Genomic DNA, 25,645 nt, shown 5'->3' with positions numbered 1-25,645 from the left:
ATACTCCTAAATTTTACTTAGGAAATTTGAGTTCAGTTAAAACAGGGAAATATAGCATTGTCTTAAAAAAAAAGTAAGAGGATCTTTTAAAGGAATAATTAGCCTGTGTGAAAAAGTGGTGCTGGGAATCTTTTTAGATGCTCATGAATTAGAATTTAATTTGCAACTAAATATGTCATTGACAATGTATCCTCCTATCAGATATTTAAATTCACAAAAGCATTTTGCAATACCCCTTTTCTCTACTCCTCTCAGAGAACAGATTCCTATGAACCTCTCATCAGTGGGCAGGTTTTTTTGTTGCCTTTGGTCAGCTCAATTATAAAAGCTTAAGTTTAGATTTCTTCTTGAATTTTAATGATTTGGATACTTTTTTCTTTTTCTATGATTACTTGAATGTTTTAATGCTTATCAGGCATACTTTTCTCTCATTATTTGATTTCCAAAAAATGAAGTCTCAAGAAACCCAAATTACTGGCATATATAAATTGTTTCAAAAGTATTTTACCTGTCCAGATTGAAACTCTAACTTGAATTTTGTAAGAATGGAAGTACCTTTTATACTTACATTAAAAATATTTGTGCTCTTATATAAAAAAATGAAATTATTTGGCCTTTGGAAATACTTGGAGTTTAAATGACTTTCAAAATTTGTAAATTTGGCATAATAGCCAATGTATTATTCCAAGATAGTTTTTTATTTTTATGGAGGTATAACTGATATACAATGTTGTATTACTTTCAAGTGTACAACAAAGTGATTCAGGTGTATGTGTGTATATATATATATACACACACATGCACAGCTATATGTATACACATATATACATACATACATATATGTATATATGCATTATTTTCCAGATTCTTTTGCCTTATAAATTATTAGAAGATATTGGGTATAGTTCTCTGTGTTGTATAGTAGTTCCTTGTTGTTTTATATATAGCGGTATGTATTTGTTAATCCCAAACTCCTACTTTATCCTTTTCCTTTTCCCCTTTGGAACCATTAGTTTGTTTTCTATATCTGTGAGTCTATTTCTGTTCTATAAATAAGTTCATTTTTATAATTTTTTTAGATTCCATATGTAAGCAATATCATATGATATTTGTCTTTATCTGACTTCACTCAGTGTGAGAATCTCTAGATCCATCCATGTTGCTGCAAACTGCACTATTTTATTATTTTTATGGCTGAGTAATATTCCATTTTGTGTATATGTGTGTGTGTGTGTGTGTGTATTACATCATCTTTATCAATTCCTCTGTTGATGGACATTCAGATTGCTTTTATGTCTTAGGTATTAAAAATAGTGCTGCAGTGAACATTGACATGCATGTACCTTTTCAAATTATATAGTTTTCTCCAGATTTATACAGAGGAGGGGTTGCTGCCTTGGAACTCTCAGTCATCACAGTAAAAAAAATAACACACAACTCTTAGAAGCTAGTTGTAAAAAAAAAAATTATCCAAGAAAGAAAAGAGAGTAGTAGAATTAAATAAATAAGGGATTGAGTGCATATAACCTGACTATAGGGTAAAGACATAGGAATGAGCTATATTCAGTACAAATTGCTACTGTAATATTTTATGACTTTTATGTAACTCTTTGATATTCAAGTTTCTTATTCAAATAGAAATTACTATTGCATACACAGGACTGGTGGTATTTTTGCTGTGCACTATGTTTGATTTTTATGCCAGGTTATTAATTGTTTAGAGTTGACATTAAAGTGAAATAATTATTGCACAAGTAAAGAATGCAGCCTTTGAAATAAGGATAGAAAGTTTTGTTCTGTTTTGTTATAGTTGCTTTAATTATTGGGTAATATTTGGTTAAGGCCAAGATTATAAATTAAGAATGGCTCGAAAAATGTGGAACGCTTTACTTATCTCTTTAAATTGGGGTCTATAAAATTTTACTGAAACATAACAAAAATATCTGTTCTTCAAGCTATGCCATCATGCATATTTTTATTAATAATAACAATTGTTTAATGATCTTTTGCCTGTGATTATAATGTGTAGCATCCTTTTTCTGGACCACTTACTAAGCACTTGCTGTACAGCATCTCCATTTTCCCAGCGATCCTACAGGATAGGAATTATTTACTTGATTTTAGAGATGAGAAATGTAAGGCTCAAAGAGGTTAATTTTCTTCTCTTAGCTCACCGAGCTAGAAAATGGTTGATCCAAGATTCAAAGAGATACATAGGGCAGATGTTTGTGGAAGAAAAGGAAACACTGGAAAATGATTAGGAAGAATGAGTCCAAAAATAAAGGGAAGATTTAGCAAGGACGACATCTGAATTAAAAACTTGTGAATAGGCAAGAATGAGAAGAAGGAATAAGATGGATGAAGTGAAAGTTTATCTAGTTTCTTGATTATTTATCATTTTGCTCTGGAAGCTTTCAAAATATATAAAAGAAGAGAGAATAATGTAAGGATTCCTCGTGTATCCATCACTCTGTTTCAATAATTATCGACTTGTGCTCAGTTTTATTTTCTCTATATCCCTCACTGCTACTGAATTAAGTTAAAGAAAATCACATGACAGATTATTTCACTTCACCCGTAATTTTTTCAACGTAATTTTCTAAAAAATAAAGTCTTAAAAAAATTAGCAAACCTAAAAAAGTCATTAATATTAAATATCTGGTCAGTATTGAAATCCCCCTAACAGTTACCTCAGTGTCTTTTGACAGTTGTTGTACATTGCTGGAAGATTTCTCAAAAGCTTGCTAAAAAAGTCAAATTCTATTTACATTAAAAAATTTTTCAGTTGAGTTCTCACTGTTACACTGAATAACTCTTTTTAATTCCCTGTTAACTCCATACTGTATTGCTTAGAGCAGCTATTCTGAGTCTTTTTCATTCCCATGCAAGCCCAGATCCTGAGCACTTGCCAACCATAGTCCCAGAGGAAAGCTTTACCTCCAACCATGAAACAGATGCTAAGGGCATCCAGTGACAGTCACCTGATCTATTTCCCTTTCCTCTTTTCATGATACCCTACATATCAACAAAACATTTCTTTTGGTTATCACCTATTCTCTTCTTCCCTATGGTCTTAATTCTATAGGACCTAATTCTAAGGCAAACCCTCCTCTGCTCATCCCATCCCATTCTGACACCACTAAGATCGTATGCCAACACCTGTCCTGTGTTATCTCTTCCCTGTTTTCTTCTTTTTATGCCCACCCAGCTTTTCCTGTATGCCTATACATGCTTTCACCTTCAGTGGTTAAAAAGGATGCATGATGAGAGGGATGGGCAAATAAATGAATAAGAAGACAGAAAAAACAAAGAGCGCAACTTTTTAGCACACTGTTTTGGCTTTCCTTATGTACAAAATACTACTTTTGAACTTTAAAATTTTTCCTAATGTTACAGTAATCCTCCAGGTAATTTAGGTCTCTTGTACCTAATGATCCCTGACTGGCTTCTCTCTGTTGTCTTTCACGAGCACCCAGCCATTGATTCTGATCAAATCATCCTTTGTAAGTTTACCTCCATGCTTTCCTTTTATTCCTGTTGCCATCCTTCACATAGGGATCTTACACATTTCTATGCTATGTTAGGACTGAAAGCCCTTAACTCCACTACCTGCTGATAGATGTCCCAATTTCTCACTCGTCCCATATATACTAACATATTAGTCTTTTTAAGTATTGTTCTTATCACATGATTCTTTGCCTATAAATCTTTGAATGCTTCCCTATTGTGCCTTGTGGAATCTGTAGTTAGCCTGGCATTCAAGGGCTGCCCTCCACAGTCTTGCCAAGTGACCACTCCCATCTTTGTAGCCTATGGCTCACTCCTCCTGGCCAGATTCTATGTCCCAGCAGGTGGGTTCCCAAGCTATTCCTGCTGAGTCTTCCTAAGGCTTCAGTCCTATTAACCACAACCTTCCTTCCTTTCACACCCTACTCCGCAATTTTCCTAACATGACTCAATTCTTATTCCTTTCTTCCCTCTGTCTTTCTGCCTGCAGTGCCCTTGACCCCTTTCTTCCTGACAGATACCCCTTCCTAGTGAAAAAATTTAAATAATGGCTTCCCCATGCCCATGAATGATTATGTTACAGACTAAACAAGATCTCTTGAGAGCCTCAGGAAAAAAAAAAAAGTTATTTTGGTTTACCAAGATCTAGATTCTGATGCCTTGGTTTGGGGGCTCGTGCTGTGGACTCTGGCCAGGTCGAGTTTCAGGAGAAGTCGCTTTCTAGGAAGTGCTGGAGAAGTGAAAACTTGTAAGAGGGCTGAATTGTGAACTCGGTAAAAAGACTCTTAAAAGTAAGAGCATCAGTAAAAAGGCTCTTCTTGCTGTTTCTTTTACGACTGCTACTCATTCTTTCTTTCTTCCCAATTCCTTGAAGTATTAGAGTAAAAACCATTTTAAAAAGCAAAGATAGATGCCTCCTTGCACAGAACTGATAAAGGTTTTGCTTAAATATGGCAAAAAATAAAACAAAAACAAAATAAACTTTCATGTTTGTGGTTATCTTAGTCCGTTCAGCCTATTGTAATAAAAATACCACCAACTGGTTGATTTAAACAGAAAACAATTATTTCTCACAGGTCTGGAGTCCAAGATCAAAGACAATGGCAGAGTCTGGTGAGGAGCCCCTTCCAGGTTCATAGACAACTGTCTTCTCACTCTGTCCTGACACGGTTGGAAGGGTGTGAAAGGGCTCTCCAGACTGTTCTATAAGTTCACTAATCCTGTTCATGAAAGCTCCACCCTAATGACCTAATCACATCCCAAAGTCCCCACCTCCAATACCATCGCCTTGGGGGTCAGGGTTTCAAATTATGAATTTTGGGAAGACATAAACATTCACTCCACAACACTGCTGTATGAAGTACTTTCAGTCATGAAACACAATGCAGAAAGGGAGAGAAATATACATATATGTGTATATATATATATAGTTTTGTTTTGTTTTTAGGGCCTCACCTGAAGCATATGGAAGTTCCCAGGCTAGGGGTCAAATTGGAGCTACAGCTGCCAGCCTACACCACAGCTCACAGCAACACTGGATCTGAGCCGCATCTGTGACCTACACCATGGCTCACGGCAGTGCTGGATTCCTGATCCACTGAGCAAGGCCGGGGATCTAACCACATCCCCATGGATACTAGTTGGATTCATTCCCACTGTGCCACAATGGGAATCCCCAAGGGAGGGAAATAATTTGTGTGATTTCTCTTCTGAGTTGTCAAACATATGTACTAGTTGTGCAAATTTATGTTATTAGCCATAACAGAGCCCAAACATTCCTCTCCACTTCTTCTATTGACTTGTAGAACAATACCCAGGTTTTGTTGGTGGTGGTGGTGGAGGTGGTAGTTTGTTTGTTTTTTTTTCACTTTCAACATGTCATGGCTGGTGAGATTTTTACAACCTAAGTATAATGTATGTTTTAATCCAATTGTGGGCTAATTGGGAGTGAATGAATAGTTACTGAAACATAAAAATTTAGAACTTGGTACATGTGTGATCTTCTTTGGTTTATTTAATGTATAATGGACATCGCTGAGACTCAAAATCATCTCAGTGACTTTCCAAAGTTTACGTAATTTATGGCAGACTAAACCAGTTGATCTATTAATTTAGCTACTAGCATCAATACTTAAATATGTGCAAAAATTATGATATTCATAATATAAAGCTGAAACTAGACAATATTACATTGTATACACTATATATAAAATTTCATGCAAAGTGGATACTTCTACTTAGGCTGCAGTAGGAATAGGGCCCAAAGCACTTATTCTTAATATCTGGGGCTCTCTTTTTTTCCATTGAGCACATAGCTTTTAACAGGCATTATAAACTCAGATAATTCCTAAGTGATTGTTTTCCTTGATGTCTATTACTCAATTCTGAAGATTTTCTAATTGTTTTGAATTTTATTATAAATACAGTTATCAAAGAGCTTTCTTGGAGTTACCATCATGGCGCAGGAGAAACAAATCCAACTAGGAACCATGAGGTTTCAGGTTCGATCCATGGCTTCACTCAGTGGGTTAAGGATCCTGCATTTCCGTGAGCTGAGGTGTAGATCACAGACATGGCTCAGATCTAGTGTTGCTGTGGCTATGGAGTAGGCTGGTGGCCACAGCTCCAATTAGACCCCTAGCCTGGGAACGTCCATATGCCGTGGGTACCGCCCTAAAAAGCCAAAAAAAAAAAAAAAAAGAGCTTTCTTTTTTAAAAAATTTGAACTCCTTATTAGCTTTCCTTCTGTTGTGAAAAAGTAAATCCTTCTGTATATATGTAGGCAATCACCAAGGAAGTCTGAATTCTTTCCAATGGTGCTTAGTATTTTAAAGCATGAAAGCTGTAATAATCGCTTTTTTCAGTTTTGGGGGTGATAATGACAGTTCAGTGACTACAGAACATTAACCCAAGGTATACTTACATTTCATTAAGTATCCAGATCATGTGAAAGTTCATTGCTAACGTTCTACTCTAATGGATTACAGTGGAAAAAAACAATATAGGTTTCAAAATTACAGTTCTGAAGATGGTGAGGCTTGTTTCTAAGGAAATTCAAGGAATTCAGTGTCAACACTGGGATGAAGGTTTTCCATCAAATCTATCATACTTTTCATTTTTATCATTTTATCATTGGTTTCTACCTCACATTTAACAACTATTTCTCAGCACTTACCACATTACAATTAAAAGGAGGCTTCCTTTTAGTCATAATCCTCTCTAGTCAATGTGATTCAGGAGCATTTAGATATTTTCAACATAAGCATTGCTATCAGATACATTTTCCCAAGATACTATTTTACCCAGATCCTCTCTTTTTCAGGATTTGTATTGCTCTCAAGATCAAATCTAAACGTGTCAGATTTTCAAGATCCTTTGTAGGAGTTACACAGATTAGTCCTAAGTAAATCTGTTTCCTATTCATAAGTGTGATAATCTTTGTGTTTAACTTTAGGTTAAAAACATGTATTAACATGTTACTTTATCATCTTTGCCTCTGTGTCTGCAGTGCCGGTCTTTCAGCTTGGACGGCTAAAAATAATCTTTATTCCTTTTTTAAGGCTTATTCATGAAGCCCTGTTAGTCTGTTTCATCCTACTGTGGACCCACCCTCGTAGTCGTGAACATACAGAGGCGTTTTTCTTTCTCTGAGTTACTCTTACAGTGTACTGCTTAACTCATTATTTACTCTCCCCAATGGCCTGAAAGGCTATGACGTTATCATAAGTTTACTGTCAGTACTTACATTATTTTAATTCAGTGTGTCTGGGTCACTTCAGGAAAATTTACTACTGTGAGAAAAATAAGTGGAAACCCACAGCCTTGAATCCGTTTCTCTGGAAATACTAAGAGCTGCGTTTCACTCACATCTTAAAATTGACCCTAAAAGTTTGCTATGTTGCTGATGCATACATTTATTTGTTTACTTTTTCAACTCATCAAATCAGAATAAAAAGGTAATTAATGAAAATGCAAGAGAAGAATGTTAAAAGTAGGTAACGTGGTAGTTTAAGGATTACCATTTAATGTAACTGGGTTTTCGTACTGACCTACATAATCAATTAATGTACCTTCTGAAAAGTCTTATACCAATCAGGTATATCATCTTTGTTTCTCCATATATAGTCATTGTGGTTATTACTACATCACAGTGTGATTGAGTTAACTAGCTGGGGAGTGTCCTCCCTTCAGATCAGGTTTGGTTATACTTCATTTTTAGTTATCATTCTTTTCAGGAATGTAACCCACCATTTTTTTTAAACTACATTTTGTTTTCCCTTTCTTTGCACAGCTGAAATTTTCTATAGACTTTATATAATACTTTTCAAGATATCTACTCAGGGTGCTGAGAACCAGAAATCCTGATAAGTTACCTGACTTGGTTGACATCAGATAAGCTTGTTGAAATTGTGTAATCTGGTCCCTTGGATCCTGAGCCACTGTATTATCAGTCATGCAAGAGAGACTGTCGTTCTTTCTACCTTTGATGTGCTAGAATCATCCATTGGCTGAGTGACTTCAATTACTTTTTATAAACAAAAACCTTTAGCTATTCTGGTAATGCATTTTGTTCATTTCCAAACTCAAGTAATTTGTTACATGAAGCTACCTTGCAAATCAGAAATAAATTCTTAAGATATGCTGATGAATTTTGTAAAGAATACCATGTAGTATAATACTGTTTTTTTTTAAATTCCTTTCTTGTTAGAAAAACAATGTCATACTGCTCCAGACCTATATTTTTTTAAGTTATTTTGCAAAATAAGTTTATAAAGTGGACATTTTCATTTCTTTATCTCAATGTCCAAACATCATCACACTGCTCATTATTGCATAGTAAATGCATTATTTAATAATTATGGATGTGACTGAAGATTTTCTATGTGTTTGATTTTATAAAGAATATGTACAAGACATAGGTGAGGCTGTTATCACTAGCTTCTCCCTTCTCCTGGCACCTCATGCCATTTACAAGTAAGGAAAGGATCACAGGAGGTCATTAGAATGATGGAAATTGTTTTTCCTGGAGTTCCTGTTGTGGCTCAGTGGTTAACGAACCTGATTAGTACCCATGAGGACTTGGGTTCAATCCCTGACCTTGTTCAGCAGGGTAGGGATCCGATGTTGCCGTGAGCTGTGGTGTAGGTCGCAGACATGGCTTGGATCCTGTGTTGCTGTGGCTGTGGTATAGGCAGGCAGCTACAGCTCCAATTCAACCCCTACCTAGCCTGGGAACCTCCATATGTCATGGGTGTGCACCTAAAAAGACAAAAACAAAAAAAAAGAAATTGTTCTTCCCAAAGAAAATTTGATTGACTTATGTTTCACTGGTAGTATAAAAAATGTCACCATCTTATATAATTTCAGCATGGCTCAGTATTTTCTTTACATCGTTTTTTTTTTTTTTTTTTTTTTTTTTTTTTTCATCTTCTCACATATGTGCAGTGCATCCAGTACATTATCCTAGCTCTTGCTGCCATGTGTCTATTCCCAGGCATTCCATTCCTTCTCATTTCTCGACAGTTTTTGTTCTTTGGTGTCTGTCACTCTTTCCAACACTACTCCTGGCAATTTCAACATACAAATAAGAGATCCTTCTAAAGACTAATGCCTTTCCCTTCTCTCCTCCTATGATTTTGCCCTACACATTTCTCAGCCACTGAGTCCCAATCATATCCTCGATAGCATCACAGTCTGTAATGTCAAATCATGGAGAACCTAATTCATGCATTCTCATCTGACCACCACTCTACTTATATGTCTGGCCCCTGCTGGTATTCAGTGTCCCTTTATTTATTTACTTATTTTTAACTTTGTGCTGTGAAAGTTTGCAAAAGGAGGGAGAATAGTCTATAGAACACTCAAGTACCATCAACTGGTTTCAGTTATCAATTCACTGCCCAGTGTTTTGGTTCATCTTTTATGATTTGAAGGAAATACAAGCCAAATATAATTTCATCTAAAATTATATTAATATATACATATATTTAAAAGATAGGATATATGTTATCTTTTTTATTATAATATCAGTCAGTGTGAAAAATTAGCAGTTCCTTAATATTTGACTGTCCCTTAGTCCCAGCAAGACCTCGCGTTCCTCACGTCCATGGCATCCCCTCCCCTCTCATTAGTTTAAACCCCAGGGTCAGTCCTTATAGCCACTCCACCTTATATACACCCTCAATTCTACTTCCTTCTCTCACCCCTGCAGGCATGGAGACTAGCTCACAACCACAATGACTACCCTCATTTTAAACTGATGACCCAGTGCATCCTTGATGCTGCCCCGCAGTCATGTGCTTTAGTCTGTTCCCTCCTCTACCATCCTGGATGACTGCTCGATGCCCCTTTGCTCGTACCTCTCACAGGCCTTCCATAATCCCAGGTCTTCTCCTTTGAACACCTTGCCTGCTGTTTCACTGAGAAAATGGAAGCATTTCTAGGAGAATAACTTCCATAGCCCTACCACCACATCTGTCTTCCCACGAGCACTTAGACCTGGCCTTCTGGCTTGGCAGTACAAGGATCTTTTATGGTCTTTATTCCCTGTGCTCTAATTACTTTATTTTTGCAGATCCTATCTTTTACGGCCCATTCAAAAGCCTTCTCTCAGAAATTCCCTATATCCCCATCCCACCTCCCACCCTCCCTTGTGGACCTAACTTTCACTCTTTACTGGAGCAATGCATCGTAAATCAACGATACTTTCATAATAAAATTTAAAAAAAAGAGTTACATACACCTGCTATTTTAGTGCTTGCCCTTTCAGTTCCTCTTAAACTCCTCCCAATAGAGCTTTTGCTCTCATCACTCTGCTAAAATGACAACGTGAAGTCATCAATAACCTATCATTAAATCTGATGAATGCTTAATCCTCGTGTTACTGGCTTTCCAGTAGGATATGACATTCTTGAGGACATCTTTCTTCTTGATACCTTGTCTTAACTTGGCTCTCCGGATGTCACCTTCTTTTAGTCTTCCCTTGCTGGCACCCCCTCTTGTATCACACCTCCTATTCATCCAGGGTCCCTGGATGACTTGGATTTTGTTGTCATCTCTACACCATGGTAACCCAGTTGACACCTCTGGCCTAGACCTCCCTACTAATTCCACTTGGATATCTCAGCCCCTCAAACTTAACTTGCCTTTTTAATCTTCTACCTAAAACTCTATGCAGCTGCACCCTCTCCTATCTCTTGGTGAAAACTTGGTCCTTCAGAGTCACCCTTTTTCCCCCTCTTTCTCTCACATCCCACATTCAGCCCATCCAGAAGTCCTTTTGGTTCATAATATCCAGTGCTGACCATTTTTCTTCAACATTGATGGTGACTGGTACCAGGGCCATTCTGGTCCTAGCTACCCTCACTTCACCTCCCACTAGAATTGTTCCAATAGTTCTGACTGGCCTCTCTGTTTCAACCCTGCCTCTGAGCCTTAAAGTCTGTTCTTTTTTTTTTTTTAAAAAGGGCTGCACCTGTGGGATATGGAGGTTCCCAGGCTAGGGATTGAATCAGAGTTGCAGCTGCCGGCCTACACCACAGCCACAGCAGCACAGGATCCTACACCACAGCTCATGGCCATGCCGGATCCTTAGCCCACTGAGTGGCCAGGAATGGAACCTATCTCCTCATGGATACTAGTTGGGTTCCTTACTGCTGAGCCACAATGGGAACTCCTATCCCTGCTGTTTCTTGAATCTGATGTAGGGCCTTTGCTTGGCTGGTTTCCTCTGCTCGGGATGCACTTCTTCAGGATAGCCATTTTTATGACTTCCTCAATATCTTGATCTCCTCAACTACTTTTAAGGCATTGTTCAAATGACATTTTCTCAAAGACACCTACCCTGCAAGCCCCAAACCCCCATTTCTCAATTTCCAGGGACCTGTGCTCCTCCTTATCCTGCTCGAATTTCCCTCCAATAAACATCATCTTTTAGCTTATCGCATAATTTACCTCTTCTATGTATTGTTTGTGGTTTCTTCCCCCATTAGCATGGAAGCTTCACAAAGGGCAGGGATTCTGTCCTTCTTGTCTGGCACATAGTAGGTGGTCAATTGAATGATTTTCCCTTCTTTCAGCATCGTTTCACTCCCATTGCTTCTCAGAGTCAGTAATGATTCTGTTTCCAACAGTTAACTTGGACTCTTGCCGTCTTAGGAGCCTGTTTGTTAGAATTTGTCTCTCGGCATTTACCTTTATAATCATATCTCCTTTTTTGTCCTTTTTTTTTTTTTTCTTTTACCTGTTCTGTCTGCTAGGCTAATTTTAGGCAGATATATTTAATTTTCTGGTCTTCAAGTCTTCTCATACCCTTTCTTATCTTTGGTCCTTTCTGAGCTGTATTTCTATTTCTAGAAAATTTTTTTTTCTGTCCTAGTTTTCCGAGACTTTATTCTTCACAAGTTCCAGAAGTCTTGCTTTTCCCTGGAAATGTTTCCCACAAAAAATCTGGAGCACTGATTTCTACCCTCCGTCTACCTGTCACCTCCATCCATCCTTCAGGGAACCTTGAGCACTGTGATTTAGATTTGCCCTGCACTCAATGGTCTGCTGAAATGCTCTAAATTACTTAGTGCTACAAATCTGTGTATAGTCATTTGTTTATTTTATTTATTTATTTATCTATTTATTTATTTTGTCTTTTCTAGGGCCACACCCACAGCATATGGAGGTTCCCAGGTTGGGGTCTAATCGGAGTTGTAGCTGCCAGCCTACACCACAGTCACAGCAACGCCGGATCCGAGCTGTGTCTGTGACCTACACCACAGCTTGCAGCAACACCGGATCCTTAACCCACTGAGTGAGGCCAGGGATCGAACCCGCAACCTCATGGTTCATAGTCAGATTTGTTAACCACTGAGCCACGAGTGGAACTCCTGTTTATTTTCAATATACTTTTATATCTTCTATTTTAGAAAAATGCATAAATATTTGTGTATACATTTATATATGATGTATTTCACTATTTTCTGTTGTATCCTATTTTTACTAAAAGTAAGCAATTACTAGGTTTTTCTCAATTGAGTATCTAAAATTGTTTCATATTCTTATCTTTAACAGGTCATCGCTTTAGTGATGGATATATTTACAGATGTGGACATTTTCAAAGAAATAGTGGAGGCGTCAACTCGAGGGATATCTGTATACATTCTGCTTGATGAATCCAACTTTAGTCATTTCCTAACTATGACTGAGAAACAGGGCTGTCAAGTTCAACGTCTTAGAGTAAGAATTCTATGTTTTGTTATCTTTTTTTTCCCAAGTATTTTATTTCAGTCAAATTTCAGGCATAGTAAGCTATATTGCTCCAAATATATACCATGTATTGAAGGCGGTAATCACAGAAGGGTCCCCTTATACTTTTCCAAATGTGACTCCACAACCATCTTCATGATAGTTTTATATGATGCTTTTCTTGATGCTGAGGCACTTAAGCTTCTGAGTTAACTTTGCTGCCAGTCATAATTAATGCTTTCGTTGTGCATGCGCAACCTTGAAAGCCCTGGCTTGAGTGATTTTCTTCATTCAGTGGATGTTGCGTATCACAATCTGTTGGCATAGTGTTTTCAGTCATGTTTATTACAAGAAGGGTGGGTTCTAATCTTAGTTATTTTGGCATCATGTTACTATAACCCGAAAGGGTCTTTTAGAATAAGACCCCAAGTGATTTATGCAATCACTCTCTGTAAATGTAAGTAATATCACCTGTTTATCTTAAAATATGTATTTTAAGAGGCTATTTTCTTTGAGTATTTCTCCTTTGGGTGGTGTTTTGATATATACTTTTCACTGTTTTGGTTGTTGTTATGCGCTTTTTTTAAAAATAATTTCACGTATACTTTTTCGGTTACTAAGCTTTTATGTAGTCATATATTTTACTTTGCAAAATATTCCCCTTCTAGCCGTAATTTTTACTTTATATTTACATATGATTCTAGAATATTCGAGTGCGGACAGTAAAAGGCCAAGATTATCTTTCCAAAACAGGAGCAAAATTTCATGGAAAATTGGAACAGAAATTTCTGTTAATTGACTGCCAGAAAGTTATGTATGGTTCCTACAGGTAAGATCATTGTATTTACCTTCAGCATTATCAATCATTTATATAATTTATTAGTTTCAAATTTTAACGCAATCTGCTTGGTCATTTCTTAAAAATAAAAGAAGAACCCTTGCATGGAAGCTTGGAGACTTGAGTTTCAGTTCTGGTTGTGCCTCTAAAGAAGTCGTTGGGCAAATCACCTAGCATCCACGGGCTTCAAAATGAGGGAGCTGACTAATATCTCAGATTTCCTACAGCTCTATAAGGCTAAAAGCATTTTTGTTCCTTACAAAAACAGTATGAACCATCTTAATTGCTCATAAAAAATAGAAACTGTTGACACCTCGGAGAATCTGTCTAAAGGATTGCTCTTATTTTAGTACTATTAAGAATTTGATGAATATCATAATGTCATCATAAGACTACTGAAAAAAATCATTTGAGTCTGGCTACTAAAAATGCCATGGTAGACAGTAAACAAGGCTATTCAGCCCCAGATGTGCTATCTGGCGTCTTTCTAGGCTTTCACTGGTGGAATGCATCTACTCTGTTCTAGCTTGGCTTTTAAGTTGCATTCCTGGGCCTTACGACTTATCTGCAAGGCAGTTGTTCTTATCTACATTTTATAAATGATGAAACTGAAGTTCCAGAAGGTTCAGTAGCTTGTCTAAAACTTCAGAGCTAAGGGCTAAAAGGCGATTCGGGACCGGCAACGTCCAGAATATAAGTGCTGCTCTAAAACTTTCATCATTTCGGGGCATAAGTCCTGAATGGAGTCCATAGTAAGGCTGTATCAGCAGGCAGATAAAAACACCCACACACATGCGAAGTGCTAGGTCACCAGAGCATATGTCTCACAATTAAAGACCTTGAGAAGAAGCCAGAAGAGCTGTGCATCTCAACAAGACAATGTGAAGGGAAATTTTGCCTTTCCTCTTAAGAACTTAAAAGGTCCAAGAAAAGGAGGCAGCATGTTGAAGGGATGGACATGGACAAGCTACTGAACTTGGTTGCACTTTAGTTTCTTCCTGCATAAAAGGATGATAATCATAGAACCTACCTTGTGCTGTTGTGACAATTCAATGAGTTAATGCATCCAAAGCCCCTAATGTGAACTATTATTTTAGGCCTGTTATAACTGTGAATATCTACTAACTTTCCCTTTTTTAAGGCTCAGGGACCCTTTTTTTGAAAATCCTCTTTGGAACTTTAAAGGAAAACTTGTTAAGAGCAGAAATTACAGCTAATGCTTAAAATTAATGAATTCTTTTAAAGAGTCATTATATGGGTATCTATTTGTTCAGACCCACTTGATTTTAGAGGGATTTTAATTGAAATTTTAATTAAAATGTGAGTTCACTTGGCTTAAAGAATGGTGTTTAGTCTCATCATAATGAGTGCTTTCTATTTTTATTATTTAACTCAGCTTTGAAATTACCTTCAACAATAAATTAATGTCAGCTTTGTCTTACTAGGTATTAATAAGTGCTATCTGTTGAGATGACTATAGCTGAGCTACTTTAACTGATGTTGGGAAAAACAAACAGCCCACACATCTATACATGTAACAGAAATTTTATCTTTCTATCTATATCATAAGCCAGAGGCAAAATTTAAGTTACTATTTCTGGAGGTGACTATGGAATGCCTAGGACCACAGATTATTAAGATTCATCAAAATTATTATTTAATGACTGTTATTTCATATTAATTTTAAATATACTTCTTTAAAATAATTGATGAGCATCAGCTCTTGTCATTTTTGTTTTTTTCTGACTAATCATCATGGACCTTTTTATTGTTAACAAATATCATAATAGGATCTGGTAGAACAGTTATGAACCAGTATTTGTAGAAACTGGTTAAAATGTTACTTCCTTTTGATTAAAAACAGCCTTTGTCTCTCATATCCTGGTATTGCCATTGGGTTCCTTGTTAGGCAAATCCAGAATGCCACCTTCTTTAATTCAAATTTCTTTGCCATAAAATGTCTTTGCATTCTAAACTCCCAGCATTTCTAGAGAGATCTGGCATATGTACTTACATCATGAGGGCAGTTTTATCAGGAAACACCAACAGGTGTTTTGCCACATCATGGTAACTGACAATGAGGAGATAAAAAAACATATATACTTTTTCTGATCAATGTGTGTAAATCACATTTTGAATTGGATACCCTCCTTTGAAATTGTCATATGAAAACCAGGAAGATATTTAGTAAAGTATCATCCACAAATTTGACTAAGAGAGAATTTTATGGTTTTTTTTTGATCTTGTGATCGCTGCTTTGTCTGCAAGATTTCCACTAGTTCATCAATCTGTTATATAGTTTCTGACATCAACTTAATATAATTTGTTTTCTCTGCTCAGCCGAAGCATGGCCATTATTGCTTCCTTCCTTTTTACATAAGTTTCTTCTCCCACACAAATTGTTCTCCCACACTTTTCAAGTCTGAACTTCTGGGCATCTAATCTCTGTCAAAATACTGCTTAATTCTTACTGTCACTGAGGATTTTCTCACATTTGACAGCTGATTATTCATTCCTTACTTGCTGTTTCTAACAAGTTTTATATTCCTGTCTTCGGTTGGATAGAAAATTCCCCTAATGAGTCATGCTTGTACCATTTCTTTTAAGTTGTCCTGGTGGCCCACACATCTGTACATGAAGAGAATTTAGGAATTTCTCATACTGTGCATTGAGGCAGCATACCAGATAACATTAATCAGAATAAAAAGGTTAAGTCCTACCCTGTTTAAAACATTTTATGTATTTAGATTATTGCTCTGCACATTCTTTTATGAGTTCCGTTTGCTTTTATTATTGTCTTCCCTGTGTAAACAGTAAGCTCCTTTGCCCTGGAGAATGTCTTTGTCTCCCTTTTCTTTTGTATTAGCCCGCATTATATCATGGGCAATTTTTGAGACATAGCAATTTAGCAGTGGCGTTTTCAACCTAGTAACTTTGTATATTACATTTTCTAAAAGAAGATTTTAAATGATATTTGAAACCTCAAGATAACTGTCACCTCTAAACTAGAGATTCGAAGTTCCATAAATTACGATAAAGTAGTTACAAACTTCAGTTTCCTAGTAGTTGTATTCTCTGTGGAAAGATCTTAATTGGCAATCTGACTGGCACGGATTGGAGGAATTTACTGTGTACACTGAGTTAAGTTTCGGATGCCTTTTAGGGGCTGGAGACTGCTGCCCCAAAATTCTGTCTCTGTTTACAGCCCCTGGCACCCTAAACTTCATTCACTTGTAAGCCACAGAGATGAAATACCTGCGGTAGCACAAACTTGCATCATGACATATTAGGACCATAAGGAATGGTAGTGAGTGTGCATCTGTCTCCTCACTCTGGACGGGAGGAAACGGAAGTCCAAGCTCCTGTGGAGTAGACAGCTCAGTGGAGGCCAGGCCTCTCAACTTTTCCTCTGGGCACCAGCATGACTGCACCCTGCCAGGGTGCTGTATATGAAATACAATGTCATATTTTACTCCACAATCTCTTAGTAGACAGAGATGCAAAATGCACACCAGGCTTTTCTTTGTACTTCTGGAAATTATGGCTGGATTCACAGCTAGGACTTGAGTTGCTTTATTATTTAAAATAGGAATATGGCAAAGGGACATGCATTGCAAGCATACCATGATTGAAGACGTTCTAAATGATGGTAGCTAAGGAAAAAACCACAAATACTCTCTTATCAACATTAAACAGCACTTTTTTTTTTTCCTTAGTCGAGCTATGTGTGGTCAGCAAAATTGCAGTTTGCCAATTTTGATTTCTTTCTTTCCAGCTACATGTGGTCATTTGAAAAAGCTCACCTCAGCATGGTCCAGCTAATCACAGGACAACTTGTCGAGTCCTTTGATGAAGAATTTAGGACGCTCTATGCCAGGTCCTGTGTCCCCAGCTCCTTCGCTCAGGAGGAGGCAGCGCGGGTGAAGCGCGGCAAAGCCTTCTGGGAGAACGGCACGTACCAGCGTTCCGTGTCTTCCTTCGCTTCCGTTTCCAGCCAAAGAAACCTTTTCGGTAGACAAGACAAAATTCATCACCTAGAGTCTAGTTACTTCAAAAACAGAGGGATGTATCCTCTCAACGAACACGACAAGTATAACATAAGAAATCTTGGCTACAAGCCTCATTTTGTTCCCAACTTTAACGGGCCAAATCCAGTCCGTCCGCTTCACCCCAGCCAGATGAATGCAAACTGGAAGAGGCACAGCTATGCTGGGGAACAGCCAGAAACAGCACCGTACTTGCTGCTCAACCGAGCCCTGAATCGAACCGGCAATGCTCCTGGTCATTGGAAAAGGCCTTCGGATAGTCTCAGTGTGACGTCCTCGTCACGGGGAGGCCTCGCGGGCCGCCAGAACACACCTGCCCAGAGTTTTGCCGACCGACTTGCCCAGAGGAAAACAACGAATCTTGCAGAAAGGAATTCCAACGTGCGGAGGTCTTTTAACGGGACAGATAATCACATCCGCTTTTTGCAACAACGCATGCCAACCCTTGAACACACCACAAAGTCGTTCTTGCGTAACTGGAGAATTGAATCCTACTTAAATGATCATTCAGAAGCTGCACCTGATTCGAACGGATCAGCCCTGGGTGACCGGTTCGAGGGCTACGATGGGCCTGAGAATGTGAAAGCCAGTGCTCTTTATAATCACTCTCGGCTTCGTTCCTCTCTTGTGTTTAAACCGACTTTACCTGAGCAGCAGGAAGTAAATAGTTGTACAACTGATTCCTCAAACTCAACTGTCATTGGTTCCCAGGGAAGCGACACGCCTAAAAAGGTCATAGATGCCCCAACAGGGGCGCAGCATCAGACAGACAAACCCTCGCAGGAGTTGACTCCCAGGGTGCCGTTGCAGTCAGAGGCACCAAAAATGCATACCTTGCAGATTCCAGAAAGCCACCCAGCAGCCTTGCACCCAAATACAAATGGTCCTACAGAGTCAAACAACTATTTATATACAACCTTATGTGTAAATAAGCAGACAGAAAACCTAAAGAATCAACAAAATGAAAATCTGCTGAAAAGGCGAAGTTTCCCGTTCTTTGACCACTCAAAAGCCAATTTAGATCATGGAAATAGTAAACATTATGTGTACAGTACACTTACCAGGAATCGAGGTAGACAACCAGAAAAACCCAAAGAGGACTTGCTAAAAAGTTCTAAAAGTATGCACAATGTGACCCGTGGTGTGGAAGAGGAAGAAGAGGACGTTGTTAAGAGAGAACCTCCAAGTGCAACTACTACTAAGTCCATTTCCATTGCTGCTTTGCTTGATGTGAATAAAGAAGAACCCAACAGGGAACTCACTCCCAAGAAGGAAGTGAAGGGTTCCCCAAGCTTTTTGAAAAAGGGATCTCAGAAGTTAAGGTCATTACTTAGCCTTGCCCCAGAAAAGAAAGAAAATCTGTCCAAAAATAAAGCACCTGCCTTCTATAGAATGTGTAGTAGTTCTGACACTTTAGTCTCTGAGGCCGAAGAGAATCAAAAACAAAAGAAATCAGAACCTAAAATTGATTCATCTCCTAGAAGAAAGTGTTCTTCTTCATCCAACTCTCAAGGCAGCATCCACAAGAGTAAGGAAGATGTAGCAGTTCCTTCATCTCAGGGGGTGCAATCGCCATCTGATGAAAATAGCCAAGTCATGCCTTCTTCCAGTCCAGTTGAAAGCAAATTCTTAGAAAGAGCAGGAGATGCTTCTGCACCAAGATTCAACACCGAGCAGATCCAATACCAAGATTCAAAGGAAATTCAAGCCGTCGTCCCTGAAAGAAAACCAGCTTCTCCAAGACGAAAGCCCAATGATGAGCTTCTAAGAACTCATTCAATTGATCGGCGCGTTTATAGTCGTTTTGAGCCATTTTGTAAGATTGAAAGTTCTATTCAGCCAACCAGCAGTAAGCCAAATACCAGTACACACCGCCCAGAAATAAAATCCACAACTGTGGGCAATAGTTATGGGAGGTCCAGCCCGATGCTTAATTACAACACTGGTGTTTACCATTCATATCAGCCAAATGAAAACAAGTTTCGAGGATTTATGCAAAAGTTTGGAAACTTCATACACAAAAATAAATGAAATACTGTAATTATGAAATAGATGTTAAAGTACAAAATGAATGTGACTATAAATATTTGTCCAAAAACCTTGTGGATGGTTTTTTTAAAATGCTAATAGATTTCAATGAGGGCAGAATTTTGGGTATGATGTATATGCCAGCTTACTGATGTACAGTAAAGTTATTATTCTGAGTGATAAAGTTATTTGTGCTTAATTACACTGTAGATGGAATATCTATAAGTACATGATTTTTAAATTGTGGTGGTAATACAGATGTAATGAAATTGTTTTCTTCAGACTGAAGATCTTCTTAAGTCTTAAATGGAAATTTTAGTGGAGAGATGGTATATGGATTTTAACCATTCATCACACACTCTTTCTTTATTAAAAAGGATCATAACATTCTCAGTGGTCCTTTATGTCTTTATGAGGTTTTCATATCTTCCAATTATGAGAAAATAGGACAAAGCCTTTGTGGTTTTTAATTACATTAAAATTCTACAGGATAACTTGTATTTTATTAACGTTTTATTAATTTTTCTTTGGAACTGGTTGGGCAACAACAGTGCAATTTAAACCACATAGCTCAGCACATTTTTTATTTTTCCAGAGGCAGACACAAAATATCAGCCTCAGGTACTTAATACCAGCCTCGGGTAGTTCAAGTACACCATAGAAATTTATTTTCAGGTTGTGCTTATTTTCACTCTGGACCAAGGGAACCTGTACTCCACTCACCCATCAGCTGCTGATCTTTTATAGTCATTCCTTCCTTCAAACTTATGGCAAGTCAACAGGAATTCGGAAAACCTGAATTATTTCTCTTCTTTTTCTAATATAAGGAAGCTTTTAGAAACATAAATCTCTGTGTAAATTTTTATCTTGGATTAGTATGACAATGCTTAGGTGTTTTGCTTGCAAAAGTCTTTGCTCTTTTTTATACTGTGACTGCCTAGTGTTTTCTTGAGAGTACCTTGATAAAACTGAAGAGAACTGGTACCTGGCCTAGCTCTTCCATGACCTTGGGCATGGTTGAAAGTTTTACATCTTTCTGTATCTGAATTTGATGATGATATACAATTCATAAGATACTTTCTGCCTTTCTTAGAGTAATGAAATTAAAAACTCCAAATCCATTACAGAGACTAACTTGGCTTTGCTTCATCCGCAAAGAACAAAATTCAAGAAACAGTGCATCATTTGCAAAGTGGAAAGTATTTCTATGGCACTTTAAATATATTATTTAACACCTTCTAAGTTGCCATATGGGGCAGCATGTTGTTTTAAAAAGTCAGGATTCAGTCAAATATTATCTTTGTCATTCTGAAATAATTAAAATAATGACATTAAAATATCTGTATCATTAAAATAATTTCCCATAGTATTTTAAAATCATAGTAAGAAATGTGACAGGATGAAACATGCCAGCAAAAAAGAAAAACTAACATTCGGAGCTAGAATCTGAAGTCCCCACAACAATATTTTGAGTACAATATTTTAAGTACCATTGTCTTCCTTATCTATAGGTGATAATTGAGAAACTGGGACTCAGAGAGGTAATGCTCCAATCCACACAACCAATAAGTAATGGTACTAAAGTGTCTGTAACACTGTTCCATCATATTACCTCCAAAATGTGTTCAACACTTGTCTCACCCACACTGCTGAGAATTAAATGAGAGAATATTTATATTTCCTGAGTCAACACCAATCAACCCAAAAGGTTTAGTTGAATTCTACCAGACAACAAAGGACAGGCAGAGGTTAAAATAATCTTAGTAGGTGAGTTTACTCTCTGAATGTAACCTGGGAGGCCAGTTTTAATTCCTAGGCAGCTATTTTGATCTCCTTCCGGTTGACCACTGATGATGAGAGGAAGGGGAAAGAAACGGGAAGTGAACCTGCCTGTAACCTGCCTTCAGGGTAGAGAAAGTCTTCGGCTAGGTCAGAAACTAGGCAGGGAGTGGAACCAAATGTTAAATTCATTGTCTCAATAAATATTCATCATCACCCCTGCCATTAGTACCTCCTTTTGGCAAATGAGAAAACTAAGCCTCAGAGAAGTTATATTGCTTTCCAAGATCTACACGGCTCCTAATTGGTAGAACTGGGATTTAAACACAAAGCCTGTATTTTTAATACTTTACCACCCCATACCTTGCTGCCTTCTACTCCACTATGCTTGAAGAATCTTCTTTGAAAGTAGTTATCTTTTTCTTTTGCTATCTTGTTAACAGTTGTAGAAATGTATAAGTAACTAGAGCAACAACATTTTATACACCTAAATCCAGACTAGAGTACTCAGTGTCATGTAATTCATAAAAGTGAGTTGTAAACTCCCATTGTAACATAGGGAATTTCTAAGTACTACAGCCTGGGATTTTCCAAGTATTACAGCATGGGATTAACTATTACTGAGTGTTACAGTTTGGAAAATTTACAAATTTCCTAAAACTGTGATAACATAAAAATACAAAATAAGAGGGAAAAGTCATTTGTCATGAGAAAGGTAGTCAAGAAGATGTACAAAAAACCTTGATTTTTTAAAAAATGTCCTTTGGAATGAATATTTCCTTATAATCAAATAAGGAATTCAGTTGCACTAAGAAAATGTTTCTGATTGTTAGTGTGTTAAATTTTAGAGTCACCTGGAAATTGTATGATCTTCATAGATTAGTACCAGATTATTCAAAAGCATTAGAATTGAGGTCTAGTAAGTGAGAGAGATTTTTCACTTTGCTCTTAGGAAAAGTCATATCTGTGATTCTGCGCCATAGTCCTTTATCCGTTTAAGGCAGAACCTGGAGTTAACCAAAGCAGACTGACTTTAATATTACCCATCCTTTGTTACTGTTAGATGGGGCATCTTTCAGAGCTTAGGGGATAATGGGCTAATTGTCATTAGACAGCTCTGAAATTGGAAGTTCTGAAATTTACAGCAGTGCAACTGAAATTGCATAAAGCTGAAATTACATAAAGACTAGAGTTTTAATCATGTTTAATTACATGCAAAAGCCTGTTCCCTTTTTGTACAACAGCTGCCATCATTTCTGGAAACACAGATAGCTTTTAAGTAGTTCCTGAGTTCCTCCTCTCCCTGGTAGAGTTGGAAGCACAGGCCTTCATTTCACCCACCTGTGATGGGTAGCTTGGGCTTTTTCACAGAAGATTTAGTCCCCTCTGCCTTTTTTCTTTGATTATTTTCCTTCTGTTTTTTTCCTCAAAAAATATCCGTATGTCAGTACGTATATGCAGTAACTTTCCAAAGTTTCTGAGGCTGAAAAACTCCCCAGGCAAGCACCCCATGAGCAAGCACTGAATGCTTCAGATAATCTACTTGGAGTTTGGAGTTTTCCAAAAATACTCCCAGACTTCGTGGATATAATAATTTCAAGCACTATATTTTCTTTTACTCCCCATGTTAATATCAGTGGAAAGATAATGTCACTTAGAGATACTTTCGTATTAAAGTTTGGTTAGGCCATTTTTTCCCTCTACATAGCATATTGGTTTGTAAGCAGAAACTCAAGAAATTAGGTACAATCTGAAATGAAAGTAGCTCTTGGCAGATCATTTCAGAATAGTTTAAGTGGCTGTATCCTGAATACATTGGTATCCTTCTGTTTCAAGGACTGGGATTAGCCAAAATCCCGACTTGTTGTATTGAGGTCTGAGTATATGATGGCCCTCTACATTTGTGGAAGCAAATTATTTAATCAAGAGGGCGTCTAGTGTGATCCAGAGGACAAGGAGGAAAGTTGAACTATGGCTGTCCTCAACGAAAACCTTCCTCAAGACCATCCAGTTATTCCACTGGTGCTTGTCTATTACTATTCCGCAGATGTTTGTCTTCTGTGAATATCTGTGGATTCTTAATGTGCCTAAGGTTGAAGGGTGTAAAAGTAGAATCATTGTCTCATGTAATGTGTGACATACATGTGATGCTGTTAAAAAAAAAAAAGTTTATCAAAATGTTCATTTTGGTTCTAGAATATTTCAAAAAGAAAAAGATGAAATTATACACCAAAGAGAGTCAACTTTTTATACATAAGCAATGCTAGCAAATAAATATACTTCCAAATTAACTTTTGTTAAGTCTGATAAATGGATATTAAATAATTTTGTACAAAATCAGTATGTCATAAGTTGTTTATTTTTTATCCTTATACCCTGGATTTCTCTACGGAAGCTGTTTTTCACTTATTATGTCATGAATTTAGATTTTTACACATTTTAAAATATTTCTCAAAGAATTTTGAAATCTCTTAAACAAAATCTTTTATTTTAACAATTCTATTTCATATAATAATTTATCCATTTTGATATCCAATGACAAAACTCTTCTCTTTACAATATCATTACACATTCTCTTTATTTCTATTTCTACTAGAATATAGTTGTTATTTTAAATAACTTGAGGCTTTGAGGAGTCCCTTGGTGGCCTAGTGTTTAAGGATCTGGCATTGTCACTTCTGTGGCTCAGATTTGATCACTGGCCCAGGAACTTCTGCATGCCACAGGCACAGCCAGTAAACAAATACATGTTAAATAAATAAATAGTGACTTTGAAAAATAGAAAATGTTTTGTTAAAATATTGATAGCTGACCTTGGTAGAATTTTATACCATTTAGTTTGAGCAAAATATTCTAAAAATGCATTTGTATTACATCAATTAATGACATTAATCAACCTAGAGTCTGAAGTTTACTTAAAACTCAAAATACATTTTCCTTAGGAAAAAAAAGTCCCTAATATTAGAGATTAAGACGAAGTTAAAAATTGTGTATGGGAAATTAAATAATGACTCTTTCTTTTCTTCTTTCTTTCTGCCTTTCTTTCTTTCTGCCACATCCACAGCATATGGGGGTTTCTGAGCTAGGGGTTGAATCAGAGCTGCAGGTGCAGGCCTATGCCATTTTCATGGCAACACCAGATCTGAGACGCCTCTGGGAACTACACTGCAGCTTGCAGCAACACAGGATCCTTGACGCTCTGAGCAAGGCCAGGGATTTAACCTGCATCTTCATGGAAACAACATCAGGTCCTTAACCCACTGAGCCACAATGGGAACTCCTAAATAGTGACCTTTTAAGGGAAATGTGATTTTTAAATAAGTATAATACTAAATAAAGATCAAATTTTCACTTTTTTTACATTCATCATAAATGTCAATATTTTTATGAATGTTCTCATTCTATGCAACAGAGATAAGGTTTTACTTTTGTGGCTATCCTAAAGGAAACTTATGAATAGGCTCAGTTGATTTGAGGAGTCAAAGATCATCCTGAGGTAAGTGAACTAGAAAAAAATAGAAGGGCATTAAAAGGAGTAAGTATCCTGCCTGGGGAAAGAATTACATGAGGTAGAATTCCCTGAGCTGAAAACATTAAAAACAGAAAAGATAAACATAGAATACTCTTGAGTTGACAAAAAAAGAAAAAAAAGTATAACAGGTCTAATTGGGCATTTCTCCCATAATACTCTTTTTCAACAATCTGGCTCATTCACTTATTTAACACTCATACAGGGAACCTACTTTGTTCCAGGTATGTAGGTTACTGGATGTAAGAAAAAAGAATGGATAATTAGAAGCTACAACCATTTTTCATGAGTGTTTTAAGAATCATTTTAAGGAGCTCCCCCCATGGCTCAGCAGAAACGAATCTGACTGGTATCCATGAGGATGCAGATTCAATCTCTGGCCTCATTCAGTGGGTTAAGTATCCGGTATTGCCATGAGCTGTGGTATAGGTTGCAGACAAGGCTTGGATCCCACGTTGCTGTGGCTGTGGTGTAGGCTGGCAGCCGAAGCTCCAATTCCATCCATATCCTGGGAACTTGCATATGCTGAGGGTGCGGCCCTAAAAAGACCAAAAAAAAAAAAGAATTGCTCAAACTAACAGCAGAATTTTTTTCAATATGAAGTCTATTTGTCTTGATGTACTCCTAGTGCTCAGGAAAGACTGCCTCATAAATATTCTGTGTATGAATCCACTCATTTCCTTA

The 25,645-nt window shown here is 37.2% G+C and overlaps 1 protein-coding gene across 1 annotated transcript in view; it reads left to right on the top strand.

Moving 5' to 3' along the window:
• Positions 1 to 23,739, top strand: part of FAM83B (family with sequence similarity 83 member B) — an 83,866-nt gene extending 60,127 nt beyond the window's left edge. Inside the window, exons 3-5 of the mRNA XM_001927561.5 lie at positions 12,568 to 12,732; positions 13,446 to 13,570; positions 17,355 to 23,739. Coding sequence (XP_001927596.2) covers positions 12,568 to 12,732; positions 13,446 to 13,570; positions 17,355 to 19,656 — 2,592 coding nt within the window. The 3' untranslated portion in view covers positions 19,657 to 23,739. The remainder of the gene's footprint in view (positions 1 to 12,567; positions 12,733 to 13,445; positions 13,571 to 17,354) is intronic.

Source organism: Sus scrofa, chromosome 7 (assembly GCF_000003025.6).
Source record: "Sus scrofa isolate TJ Tabasco breed Duroc chromosome 7, Sscrofa11.1, whole genome shotgun sequence".
Taxonomy (NCBI): domain Eukaryota; kingdom Metazoa; phylum Chordata; class Mammalia; order Artiodactyla; family Suidae; genus Sus; species Sus scrofa.
Note: the sequence above shows the minus strand (reverse complement) of the source record. Positions and strands in the feature narration are given on the sequence as shown.